Raw genomic sequence first — 14442 nt, forward strand, 5'->3', positions numbered from 1 at the left:
CAGTACACAGTTGCACATTCTAGTTGCAGGTCCTTCTGGTGGTTGTGCTATGTGGCACACCGCCTCAGCACAGCCCCATGAGTGGTGCCATGTCCACACCCAGGATCCGAACTGGTGAAACCCTGGGCCGCCAAAGCGGAGTGTGTGAATTTAACCACTCAGCCACGGGGTGGGTCCCAACAGTATTTTAAGAACTCAGTTTTACCTATGGGATTCTCTCAAACATTCTAATAAGGGATTATTTGTGACATATGTTATTGTTATTTTTAAATAATAGTTCCTTCAATGTTTAACTTTAAAAAAAGAAAGCCACCTAAAGTAAAATAAAATACAAAGATTTCATAATTATTATATAAAGATAACTATGTAGACAGAAAACATAATGATATACTCATTCTTCAATGATTTTGTTTTATCCTCAGTTTGTTTTCTTAGCACTTTAACTGTCACTTTCATTTTAACCCTATCATTCATTCAACTCCCATTTTCTTCTTTTTTAGATTGGCACCTGAGCTAACATCTGTTGCCTATCTTCTTCTTCTTCTTCTTCTCCCTGAAGCCCCCCAGTACATAGTTGTATATTCTAGTTTTAGGTACTTCTAGTTGTGCTATGTGGGACACCTGCCTCATCATGGCATGATAAATGATGCTAGGTCCACGCCCAGGATCTGAACTGGTGAAACCCTGGGCCACAAAAGGGGAGCACGCAGACTTAACCACTTGGCCATGGGGCAGCCCTCAACTCCAATTTTCTAAGCACCTACTGTATACTTGACTCTAACCAAGGCAGTGGTGATACAAAGGTATATAAGGTGGACAAGATTACTGTCCTCATAGATCTCACATTTGGGGAGGAGATAGACCATAAACAAGTATAAAATAAATAAGATGATGGAATGGAGTTGCAGAGGTGAGGTATAAGAAAAGGCAAAATTGGGTGTTCTGGGAAGGTCTCTTTGACAAGTTAACATTAGATCTATGAGTGAATAACAAATAAGAAGCACTTGAATATTTGATGGAAGAACCGCAACAGTAAAAACCTTTTGTTTAGGAATAATAAAAAGACAAAAATGACTGGAGTATAGGCCATAAGGGACAAACGTATGAGGTAAAGTTGGAGTGGTAGGCAGAGGTCAGAGCATGAGGGACTGGTATGTCATGGTGAGGAATCTGGACTTTATTACAGTTGCAATGAGAAGCCACTGGATGGTGTTAAGATGTAATCCGGCTTACTTTCTGAAAGATCACTCTGGCTGCTCTGTGGAGAATGCACAGGGAGTGCTGAGGAAAGCAAGGATGAAAGCAGGGAAATCAGGTTCTATAAGTTATTACGTTATGTATATATGCACATTGCTGGGAGCCGTCAGCCTACAAGTTAAGCCTCTGCCTTGTGACACAGTCCGGGAGAGAGAGGAGGGGACACACGGCGACCCTCGAGGGATTCTACCAGGTTGCCCCTGCAACAAGTCTCCCTGGTACTTCTGACTTTCCTGCTTCTGCTCACTCTGTTCTGCACCTGGGGTTATTTCAGGGGAAGTCAGCCCAGCCCTGGGAATGAGAATGATACACTGCAATATTCTAGGGAAAGTTCTGGGGAAAAACATCTTCTAGGGAAAGAACATTTTGACCCATCCTTTGGTCGGGTGGAGCGATAGGAGTGGAGAGGGAACAAAGAAATCTGTGGCCCCCACAGATCTCTCTGGGAGGACAGTGGTTGCCACGGCCCATTGAGTCAGGAGGCCGCTGGGGGTAGCCTCCTTGAAGTAAAGAATTATAGAAGCTTGACTCCCCCCGGGCCTACACACAATCAATTGCTCTTAGGACTATTGTCTACCTTGCAATCAATTGCTCTTAGGACTATTGTCTACCTTGCAAAAACCCGCTAACGCGAGCCAAAAATATGTACTGGGACTGTTTCATGAAATCATCCTTGCATACCCTGAACCCTATATAAATCATACATATACAAACTAAAGTTAGACTTGGACACCAAACTCCTTGTCTCACTGCCTCCTCCTTCGCCGACGCCGTCCATCCCTCAGGAGACCTGGATCCGGCTGGGGCTGGACCCCGGCAGCACATATTTACTTTTTGTTTGTTTGTTTGTTTAATATTTTGGCATGGTTGCCTTGACACTTCTTTTCTAAATACTTCTGCTTGATGTGGGCAGCCCTAGCAAGAACTTGTATTGCTCCAGTATAGGTGGGTTAATTTCCCTTTAGATCCTTCTCACTTTATCTGGTACTTGGTTTTATACTTGTAAGTACTTCAGATTGAAGGGAGAATATTCTACACACTATTCACGTTTCTTTCTTCGGAGGATGAAGGCAGCTAGGAGAGGGAGAGCTGTACCTGGTTTCTCATATTCCTTTCCACGTTTTATTGGAAGCACTGTACTGATTGACTCTATCTAGTCAAGGGCATATCATTTTCCTATGAAAGGTGCTCTTGGGCTTTGATTCCTGGAAGATTTAATTTTAATTATCTTCATTTATCCTGGGCTGCTACTTTCCACTCAACCTCAACCTTACCCACCTCTCTTCAGCACTTTTCCTACTCTCCTCCCAGGCCACCGGGGCAAACATGGAAAACCAACAGAAGACGTCGTGTCTTTTGGGTCTTTTGGGTACCTCTTAACCCAGGCATTCTCTCCCTCAGATGGTCTTATCCTTACATTTCTCTTGCGTCTCCCCTTCTGCTAAATCCTAGTATGTCTGAAGATAATGCTTTGGGTTATTTTCATTATTCCGCTTTCCTTAGCTTTCCTCCTTGCCAAGAAAAATCACAACAAGCCCTGTTTCTTTTCAGTCCTTCTGGTAAGAAAAATACTTGGTAGGGAAGAACTTATCTCTTGAGGGATTTTCCAGGTTTTTTCCTGAGTTACTCCCTCAGTTCCTATCTCTCCAGATTAGAGGAAATCAGGTTGAGCTTTCAGAATTTTAATTAATCCTCTGCCCTATTCATTCTACCACCCATACTGCTTTCAGAAGGGAAGAGAGAGAGCAGCCATGCCAATTCCTGGAATGTGTTACCTCTCTCTTTTCCTGCCTGTCACTTCTCAGAGATTATGGTCATAAATCCGTGCATAAATTCCATCATTATGTTAGGTGTAGAGGGTGTCAATGGGCCCGGATAATTGACAGGGTAGGGAAAAAAAGATAGTAGGTAAAACGTTAGGGCAAAACTTCTGTAAAGTTTAGGAGAGTCAAAGAAAGTGATTGTTGAAGAGCCTTTAGAGGTGATCTATGTTAGTGGTTCCCAACCCTGACTATGCATCTTGCTAGGCCCCCTCTACACAGCAAACACCTACGTAGCAAAAACAAGTGTAAGCACTATGTGGTGCCAAGCATTGTTCCAAGAACTTTACACATGCACTCACACAGATACACACCCATCTAATCATCACTACAAATCCTATGGGAAAAAATTGAATCACAGAGAAGTTAAATAACTTGCCCAAGGTCATATAGCTGAAAAGTACTGAAACCAGAAGTTAAATCCAGGTAACTTGGTTATAATGCTCAGGTTCCTAAACAACACACATATTGTCTCTACATATCAGAAATCTATAACGTAACTTAAGCCAGAGCTGAGGTCAAAATGCTAAAATACAGGCCTTTCAACTTCTAGACTGTTATTTTCATTAATTCTCACTTATTAAATACTTGGTAATCTTATAATCCTAGGAGGTAGGTATCATTATCTCAATTTCAAAGAAGAAATAGCCTGAAGAGGTAAAGCAAGTTGGTTCAGAGCCAGTATGTGAATCTGAGTCTCTCAAACTCCACAGCCCTGGTTATAATGGCCATACCTCTATTCAAATGTTTTAATGCAGAATGCATTCCTTTGTAACATTTAACTGTTAACTAATTTCTATTAAATTCCAAATAAGCTTATTTTGACTTATTTCAATAATTGTCTTATTTTGAATTATCTGTTAAAAGTTTATCTTAAGAAAAGTACTTAGTACTAATTTTACACGTAGAATGCTAAAGAATAATTCTGATGGCAGAAGTCCACGGCTGGACTGACTTGTTTGAATTAGGACACACAGGACTTGTCTAGGTATGCTGTAACATTAATTTTGTGAAATTCTGGTTACAGTAACAGCTACTTTTATCCAAATGAATGTCATTCATTACATTAAAAAAAGATAACTAAAATCTCAGCCAAGGCATACATTGGAATCCTTACATTCTTTTATGTTCTAAGACTTAGTTATTGTCTCTAACCTTTGGTTTGCCAGTAAATCATGACAAACCAATACGCTGAAAAATTAATACATAGAAGTGCCAATGCTTTAGGAAAAAATATTAATTTATGACAAGGTAACATTTTTCCAGAAACATATACTTACTTCTGCTTTTTTACGAGCTTCTATAGCTTTCATAAGCATCATATGTTGTCGCCTTCTCTCTCGTTCCTATTAGGCCAGATAAAATTAGGAAAATAACTCAACCACAGTTAATAGCTTGATTTACGAATGAAAAAAACAAAACAAAACAAAACAAAACAAATTCAGTATAGCATGTTTAGCATTTATAGACAAGTCACAGTAAATACTAAATATAAGACAAGAATGGCCAGTCTGTGCATGTTTTAGTTCAGGTTTAGAAAGCAAATACAAGAACAATCAAAAGCAAAAAGGTAAAGCAATGAACATGGAGACAGTGTAAACAGAAGCATACAAGATTTACTCATGGTCAGTTGTGATGCTCCTTCAAAAGCTGGCAGAACAAAAAGCATAATGGTTGGCTGGAACAGGTCAGTTACCTTACATCTGCTATTAGAAAAACCACAAATATGTACTGTAGCCAATTAAACTAGAGGTTGTGGTGTTAAATTTTTAGATCATGCAGAAATTGATCTATAATCACTTTCACTTCATGGTTTTAGAATTAGTTATTTTTATTTCAAGTACACTATCATTTTGTAAATCCAATAAACCACCAACAAATTAGAAAGTTTTTTAAAGCTATTATACCAATTTAAACTAATTGTGGTTCATATACCAACACCAATGAAATGAGATATTCCTATTTACTGATGTCTGCCACTTGATGCGCTACTTAAAGCCACAAAAGCTGCACCACGGGCTAATAAGTGAAATCTAAAATGCACAGTATGAAAACAAGGTAAGCACTAGCTTACTTTGATAATCTCACTTTATTTTAAAATAAAAAATCTCATAGTTATAATATTTAATCGATTCTTTTCGTTTAAATGTATGTGGTCCCCCCAAAGGGATATTTCTAAAATTATTTCTAAAATTTGTCTATAAAACAAGAATATATTTCATATTCTCTCATCAACCTAACTCAAAATTCCCATTGCATTCAATGGCAGTTTTGCACCTAGAATGATGGGAGAATATGGGTCATAATTGTATCTAATTGTAATGTGACCCAACATTGTGACATCAGTAATGTAAGTTTTTAGACAGCATCTTTATAGAAGGCTTGCACTATTCAATTAAAAATCTTGGAGATGTATCACACTTCTTTATAGACAGACAAGCAGATGTATGCAATGCACTGTGCTGTAAAGCCATGCAGCAGTATGTAATATGACAGCAGCCAGTGCTACACTTTATGCATTGCTATGACAACCATATCACAACCAAATCACAATGCGGTGTTAGATGTACAAAAATAAACATACCCATACCATATCTAGTCTATGCCTCTCCAACTCCTGGTAGAAAGAGTTGGCACAACATTATGAAACAGAAATCACAGAGTCATGAAACCAATTTTTAACCCCCCAAAAGACACCAATACCAAAGCAAGGCAATAAACTCTAAGATGAAGGAAAAACTTAAGCAGGAATTATATTGGAAATCTTTAAGAAAATATTTCGAAGAGTTTCCCCAAAATAGATTTAAGAAAATTACAAAATATACATTTCAATAATTGTATAACTATATGTATACAGACCTGATGCTTCAGAAGAACAGCTTGTTGTCTTCTCATTTCTTTTTCCTTAAAAATAAGAAACTTTTATATATGATTTGCAGAGAAGATTTAGAATATGCTACAAGTATTAAAAGTTCCTTTTCTGAGATTCTATAGCTTTCCATTAGGGTGAACCACATAAAACGGCAACTACTCAATAACTTTTTACTTATAAAATTGAAGGGGCCAGCCCAGTGGCGCAGCGGTTAAGTGTGCACATTTCGCTTCAGCGGCCCGGGGTTCACCGGTTTGGATCCTGGTGCGGACATGGCACTGCTCAGCAACCCATGTTGTGGTAGGCGTCCCACATATAAAGTAGAGGAAGATGGGCATGGATGTTAGCTCAGGGCCAGTCTTCCTCAGCAAAAAGAGGAGGATTGGCGGTAGTTAGCTCAGGGCTAATCTTCCTCAAAAAAAAAAAATAATTGAAATTTCATATGGTCCTACCTAATACATAAAAACTGTATTATACTAGCAAGGATCTTTATTTAATAGCCATTTAAACTTAAATTCAATGACCTAACAGCATGCTTCAATGGCACATTCACTTAACTGATTAGCTAGACGGTCAGAGCATATTGGATACAACTGGCACATTTAAAAATTATTTTAATCCATTATGGTGCAATGCTCAAAGTGAGCTGCTTAGAACTCTCTCCACTCTGAATATAAATTTCCACATATATTCTATGATTAACAGAACTTATGTCATTTCTATACACTGTATATGAATGAAAGTGACAAGAGACAATGGGATCAGTTTGAGATTTTCATGTCCACCTTTGATTCAGGGCATCATGCCAAGGGGCTGGGGCTTAATGCAAACAATTCTATGAACATTACCGACTTAAATATTTTTATAAAGATAAAACAGAGATAAAATTAATATTAAGGGCAGTCATGAAAAGGGGTAGAAATCTAAAGAACAAAGTAAGAGAGTCTTTATAGAAAAGGTAACAAATAGTTTCCTGGCTTTTGTAAGATATATTTGTGGTGGCTGTCTCCAGAACCAGTAGGATCACTTGGCTACCCTCTTTCAGTAATCAATTTTCAGAAAAAGCAGAAGGTAAGGGATGGAATGAGTGTGTATGGGGGGGTGGCGGGGGGGGGGGGCTGGAGGGTACTACTCTCTTACGCTTCATGCCAGAAAATCAAAAACAAAACACTCCCAAACAATACTTGAAGTTACAGTAATTAACAATGGCTAATTTTATTATTGGTAAATAACAGTTGATAAAGTTAGGTTTTGTTTCTGTAGGCCTTTCTTTTTTTCTTTTTTTTAAAGATTGGCACCTGAGCTAACATCTGTTGCCAATCTTCTTCTTTTTTTTTTCCTTCTTCTTCTCCTCCCCAAAGCCCCCCAGTACATAGTTGTATATTCTAGTTGTAGGTCCTTCTGGCTCTGCTATGTGGGACACCGCCTCAGTGGTGAAACCCTGGGCAACTGAAGCGGAGTGCGTGAACTTAACTACTCGGCCACGGGGCCAGCCCTGGCTTTTCACTTTTTAATAGTTAAAATAGTTGCTGGACATTAACAAAGAGAAAGTTAAAATCTAAGATACGAATCAGATTTGGGACACAATTTGAAACATAAATGACATAAAATAGCTTTTTGGCGATCATTCTTATCCAGCAACGCTACATATAGGTGTTATGCAATAGTTTGCATTTCTGATTGCATGTCTGCTATTTAAAGAGCTCAAAGCATCACATAAAATCTATAAAATGAGATAAAAATGTATACATACCATGTACAATAAAAGCATACAATATACAGATGTATCTGTACTCAGCATTTTTTTAGATAGCCATTTTGAGGAGAGCTATTTTTTATCATATAATTGATACTGGTATAATATCATATAGTTTTTATTTTTAAAACATAAAAACTCTGCTTCTCATCTAAACTAACCTTTATTCGTTTCTCGGCCTCCAATAATTTGGCATTTGCCGCTTCTTCCTTCTTTTTCTTTTTAGCCTGTGTATGTGAAACAGTTCTCAAAGTCAGGCAACAGCACCACCACAGCTTGAAAATAATCTCAGACTTGAAAATGGAGCTACATACCTCACAAGATACAAAACAATACATAACACAGATGTGGACAATTACAAATTTTCCCCCAGTTAACATTATATTTAACATACTAATTTCATTTCTAACATATAGATTAGCATTAAGATATACCAAAATTCTTAAATTCATGAGTATGTCAGCTTTTCTTGTTTTTGTCAAAAGCTGTTAAAAGTCTGAAATAATTGAGTGTTTATGTTATTTTACTTTAAAACATAATCACAAAAAAGAATTTTATGTCATTATTGCTGTTTCTCCTGATTTTTAAAAGCAAAACATGATCACTGTAAAAAATTCAGAAAACAGTATAAATTTTAACTGATAAATAAAAGTTATTTAAAAAATAAGTCAGTAACATTTAAAAAATGCACATGCCCACTTTATTTGAAATTTCTTTTTTAATACTTGAAGTTTGAGAGAAATAAATCCATTACTTAGCAGATTCAAATAAAACATTAAATCTGATTTTTCCTGGCTGTATACTGTGGTTAAATTCAAGGTTTTTGTTCATTTTTTAATGGAATGGAAACTTATAATCTTCAATAAAGCACATTTTGAATATCAAGATCATGCTATCAAATTTGAGCTTCATAATCTTAAAGTCATTAACTACGTAGACGTGTCATAACTATCTAGCAGTTGTCAACTTACGTTAAGACAGGAATATTTTCGATTTGGGGTTTTTTAAAGTTAATTTGAAATGGATAAAGGAATATGTGTATATTTCTAGAAGGGATAAAACTCGTAACATTGAAAACCTCAGTTATCCGGAGCTCTCAGGTAATAAATTGTTCTTTATTGCAATCGTTTCTTGAATAGCTGAGAGGTTATAATTCTGAACATTACAAGTTTATTTTCACAATTTTGAATGGAAACAATTTTGAGATCTATGCCTGCTTAGAAACAGTACACTAAACATAATTTGGTTTTTTCTTGATGACTGGGGCAATTATTCTGAATATCAGTTATTATACTGCACAATTTTTCTTGAAAGATTTTATTTTATTTCCTTTTTTCTCCCCACAGCCCCCAGTACATAGTTGTATATTCTTCGTTGTGGGTCCTTCTAGTTGTGGCATGTGGGACGCTGCCTCAGCGTGGTTTTGATGAGCAGTGCCATGTCCGCGCCCAGGATTCGAACCAACAAAACACTGGGCCGCCTGCAGCGGAGCGCGCGAACTTAACCACTCGGCCACGGGGCCAGGCCCTATACTGCACAATTTGATAGAACAATGCCTTTTGGCTGTGAAGGTGCTGAAAATTGCTTCCCATTCAACTAAAAGATTAGACTTTTGAATTCCCACATAGAGTTCTTCTGTATTTTCCCCTGCTGTCTTTTGGCTACCACTTTTGCTGATGCCAATATATGTCCTATAGAGCTAGTCCGTCAGCTTGCAAAGAAGAGGGGTATAACAGAAACCAGAAAACCGAGCTGGTTAAACTGTTTGTACATTTAAAATTTACTTTTACTTTTGTAATGTTTTTATTTCTAAATTAAAAGCAAATATCTGACTACAAGTCATAATGACTTTTCTAAAAGTAAAGAACATGCGTTTTGGCACATGAACTTTATGACAACTAAATTGGCTGTCCAGAGGTTTTCCATTGTTCTTTCTCTTCTATCTTATTTCCTGGGTTTTTACTGTGAAGATGAGATGAGCTTGCTAAGTAAGGTTCAGGTAAGGTCTTAATGCATTATGTTAAAAGAGAATTTTTGGTGGACATATCGATTCGTAAGAGTGAGAGAGCATGCAGATAAAATTTTTATTTTTGCAGATTTGAAAATATACGGCTGTATTAGTTTAATTATACCAAATTAAAGAATTGTACCTCTAGAATTTGCTGGGCTCGAAGTTCTTTTTCCATTCTGATTTGTTGTATTCTCTTAATTTTTTCCTGTAGGAAAAATTACGATAATTTAAGATAATAAAATAAACTAAATATCTAGGTGAAAAGTCTTTAAGTGGAATAAAATAATTTAAGATACAAGTACAGAATTACCAACAGTTGTCCATAGAGGATATAAAATTAATTAATTAGCTTAATATTATATATACATTCAGATCAAATTAATGATTTTATAAAATTGCTCAAAACAATTTATAAAATACAAATGTTAAATAAGTATATAGAAATCAGGTAAATCAAGCTGATTGAACTCATTTAGCCAGCAGATCTTTACAAATATTTGCAACTACACATAATACTTAATTTGAAATAAATATGAGATAGAATAATATAAAAAATAGTATATCAGGAGTCACAAAACCTATGGGTAGTCCTGAGTTACTGTCATTCATTGTGTGATCTTGAGCCAATAATAACTACTCTCATATGAAACAGGGAGAAGTGCTTGCCCTTTTTCACTATGTCAGATTAAATAAAAGATACTTAAAAAAGTTTATAGTGCCAGACAATTATAATAGATTATTAACAATTTCCACATTATAGTTTCTTATTTCACATGATAAATAACATGATAATATGACATTGCTTTTAACTACTGTAATAAGCCCAATTCAGAAATCTGTAACATTTGTTAAAAACGGATTAATTACAATTTAACATTCTAGAGAATGATTCACATGACATAACTGGTATTCACATTATCTAAATTTAATGTACTAGTTTTCCTTTTAGAATTCAGTGATCACCTAAATTTTGAAAAGACTTTAAACTTTTGAGTTTAAAAAGTGTTTTCATATGCTATAAGCACATTGTTAATTTCATGTTCATACACTTCTTTGATAGTCCTAAACTGGCAGTGATGAGAATAGACACACAGTTTCCAAAAAAAACACCCAAATTTTCCTAGTTACAAATTGCATTTGCCCTAGGATTTCCAGAGCCAACGCATTTTATAATGTGTATATTACAATACCTGCTCCAATTTCCAGATGCTAGTGGTACTTTTTTAAAGCTATATTTTTTATTTACTTATTTTTTCAATTATTTTATTAAGATCATAATGGTTCATAATGCTGTGTAATTTTGGGTGTACGTTATTATTTATCAATTTCTCTATAGACTTCATCATGTTCACCAGTAGTCTAACTTTTGTCTGTTACCATACAAATGTGCCCCTTTCCTCCTTTTGCCCACTCCCAGCCTCCTTCTCCTCTGGTAACCACTAATCTGTTCTCTTTATCCATGTATTTGTTTATCTTCTACATATGAGTGAAATCGTGCAGTATTTCTCTTTCTCTGTCTGGGGAAGCTATGCTTTAATATGTTTTTAAATATTTCTTTTTTTGCACACTGATGTTACTGATTCCCTGCAGGAGTCTACCACAAGATAATGAGATTTCTGGCATTACTGTTCTGAATTTAGAAGATTGATCATATGCTATGATTTTGCTGTTGGTGGTCCTATTTTGGTTTTAAATATTAATTAAAGCTTGCCAAAAAAAAACCAAAACCCAAGTCTATCTTTTGTTTCATTTCTGAGTCTTAGAGAAGGTTGGACTTGATCCATATTTGAAGTATTTATTTAGATTAGAACTTGAGACCTAAGTAAAGCATACACTTGATTTAATTTTTCTGCTTCTATCAATCCTAAGGTTACAAGGTGGTATGTTCTCAAGTCAGCAAAAGTCATTCATTGTTCTCTTATGCATGGAGATAAGTATGGAATCTGAGGCTTAAGTATACTCAGTCTAGAGCTTTATCTTAACCGTCCAAGTGATTTATATATATGTACACAGATTTCATAGTGTTTTCATTAGCATTAGCAGAGATGAACATTATTTACAAGTTATTATAATATAGGTTCTCCTTATAATATTGAGTACCCAACCACTGACCTGGGCATTTTACATAAAATATCTTACTGATCATAGAAAAAAACCTGAACATAGGACTTGAAATTATCTTCTTTTCACCTAAGAGAGAATTGAAGTTCCTAGAGAGTAAATATTTTTCCTAAAGTCAAATAGTACATACAAAGCTCTGGTCAGATTCCAATGCCTTTGTTCCTTCTGTTCATAATAATGCTTCCGGCAAGGCATCCAGAAAATTGCCTTGAGGATTATCTGGTGATATTTTTGGCCTACTAGGTGGAAAAAACAATCCAGAGGAGGAGAAGCACATGCTACTATTTTATTCTAGTCTAAAGCTGACTTTAAAATAGGCATTGTGTAACTGACTCTGTGAGCAGACCTATGCTATACTTTGATTCACTTTGTTGGCAATAAGGAGTAAGTCAGATAGCATTCTGAGACTAGCCTCAGATAAATATCTTGATGAATATCTAACATCAGCTCATTTGTATTAAAGTGCTAGAACACTGGGACCCCATTGCTTTTTTTGACGAACAGTGAAGACTGTGTAGACTTAGGTTGTAACCACTTCAAGACTTTAGGATCACAAAGCTGAATTTAAAGTGCTGATGGGATTTGATGGGTCTCTAGCCACTGGGAAACAGAATAAGCTATAAAAAAGTATAACAGAAACAGTAGTATTTCACTTTAAAATGAAATATGAACTTATTTCTACATATATATGTAATAGCAGTAAATATTTATAATATTTTAATAATTGCATTCATTAGACTTTATATTTTTCAGTCAACCTTACAGTGTCTTCAGCAATCACAAGTAACCAACTAAGGAAGAAATTCAAGTCTACAATTGATTACTTTAAATTATGGTAAAAGAGTATACGATATAGTTTGGTGTATTATATCTGTCTTTTAAAAAGTGAGCACTGGTTTGTGCCAGGTACTGTGGTAGGCACTTTATATTCATTATCTTCATTTAATCTTCAGATAATACAGCTATTTTCTTTTACAACGGAGGAAATAGACTTAGAGGTTAAGGAATTCATCTAAGGTCACAAAATTATTAAGTAGCAGAGCCCATATTCAACTGCAGGCTTCCTGACTACAAACTCTAAATTCTTTTTTTTTTTTTCAAAGATTGGCACCTGAGCTAACAACTGTGGCCAATCTTTGTTTTTCTGCTTTATCTCCCCAAATCCTCCCAGTACATAGTTGTATACCTTAGTTGCAGGTCCTTAGGCATATGGGACGCCGCCTCAACGTGGCCTGACGAGCAATGCCATGTCCACGCCCAGGATCTGAACCAGCGAAACCCTGGGCCGCCACAGCGGAGCACGTGAACTTAACCGCTCGGCCACAGGGCCGGTCCCAAACTATAAATTCTGAATCCCAATTTTATATCAACTCTCTCTAATCATACTGCTTTAGTCAATACTGGAAAGAAGCTTAGAGATAACTGCATCAAATGCAGCCCAAGCCACTCATTATTTAGGAGCTATTTACATAATAGCACAATTGAGTTCATTTCATACTCAGAAATAACTACTTGCTCTTTGAAAAAAATTTTGTTTTGGTGAGAAGATTGGCCCTGAGCTAACATCTATGCCAACCTTCCTCCATTCTGTATGTGGGATGCTGCCACAGCATGGCTTGATGAGTGGTGTGTAGGTCTGTGCTTGGGACCGGAACCAGTGAACCCTGGGACACTGAAGTGGAGCATGCAAACCCAATCACTATGCCACTAGGTTGGCCCCTAAAATTTTTTAAAGAATAGTAGTTTATCTCCACTTTCTTTATGCTTTAATGGTTATGTGAATACAGTCATGCATTGCTTAATGATGGGGATACATTCTGAGAAATGTGTTGTTGTGTGAATATCATAGAATGTACTTACACAAACCTAGATGGTATAGCCTACTACACACCTAGGCTGTATGGTACTAATCTTATGGGACCACCATTGTATATGCAGTTGATCACTGACAAAAACGTCAATATATGGCACGTGACCAAATGTCATGGGAGATGGGAGAACAGTTCACATACTCCCATCTTAAATGAAGTTCACTATCTTGTCATGTGATGCTTTCCCTATGAGAATTTAAAATTTCTTTTAAATCTATTTAAAATAGATACATCATCTATCTATACTTAATTTTGAAAATTACAGAGGAGAGGGACATTGTAGATATACAATAGAATGCTGGATATACTGAAATAAAGCTTTCTTCATTTTTTGCAGTAGTAATTTTTAAGTAGCTTTGAAAGTATTCAGAAGCAATGGGAGCAAACCTTATTCTACATAACTTGAATTGAATTTTTTACTAGTATTTTACATGTTTTAGAACAACAAGCTTTTCTTATTAAAATGTGAACATTTAAGGGGCCAGCCTGGCAGCATAGTGGTTAAATTTGTGTGTTCCACTCTAGTGGCCTGGGGATTGCAGGTTTGGATCCTGGGTGTGGACCTAGACACCGCTTATCAAGCCATGCTGTGGCAGGCATCCCACATATAAAATACAGGAAGATGGGCACAGATGTTAGCTCAGGGCCAGTCTTCCTCAGGAAAAAGAGGAGGGTTGGCAGCAGATGTTAGCTCAAGGCCAATCTTCCTCACCAAAAATAATAATAATAATAAT

The 14442-nt window shown here is 36.2% G+C and overlaps 1 protein-coding gene across 50 annotated transcripts in view; it reads right to left on the bottom strand.

The window, feature by feature from the left end:
* The window catches only part of BAZ2B (bromodomain adjacent to zinc finger domain 2B), a 296373-nt gene that overhangs the window by 64459 nt on the left and 217472 nt on the right, over positions 1 to 14442 (bottom strand). For 24 of the 50 annotated variants that reach the window (XR_011428235.1, XM_070241113.1, XM_070241100.1 and 21 more), the window contains 5 exons: positions 9856 to 9921; positions 7867 to 7932; positions 5937 to 5981; positions 5662 to 5694; positions 4358 to 4423 (listed from right to left, as the gene is read on the bottom strand). Coding sequence is in view for 48 of the 50 variants with exons in the window: in XM_070241113.1 (XP_070097214.1) it covers positions 4358 to 4423; positions 5662 to 5694; positions 5937 to 5981; positions 7867 to 7932; positions 9856 to 9921 (276 nt within the window). In the remaining 2 variants the exon portion in view is untranslated. The remainder of the gene's footprint in view (positions 1 to 4357; positions 4424 to 5661; positions 5695 to 5936; positions 5982 to 7866; positions 7933 to 9855; positions 9922 to 14442) is intronic. The other 26 variants (XM_070241125.1, XM_070241103.1, XM_070241135.1 and 23 more) reach the window with 4 other exon arrangements.

This window comes from Equus caballus, chromosome 18, assembly GCF_041296265.1.
Source record: "Equus caballus isolate H_3958 breed thoroughbred chromosome 18, TB-T2T, whole genome shotgun sequence".
NCBI classification, from domain to species: domain Eukaryota; kingdom Metazoa; phylum Chordata; class Mammalia; order Perissodactyla; family Equidae; genus Equus; species Equus caballus.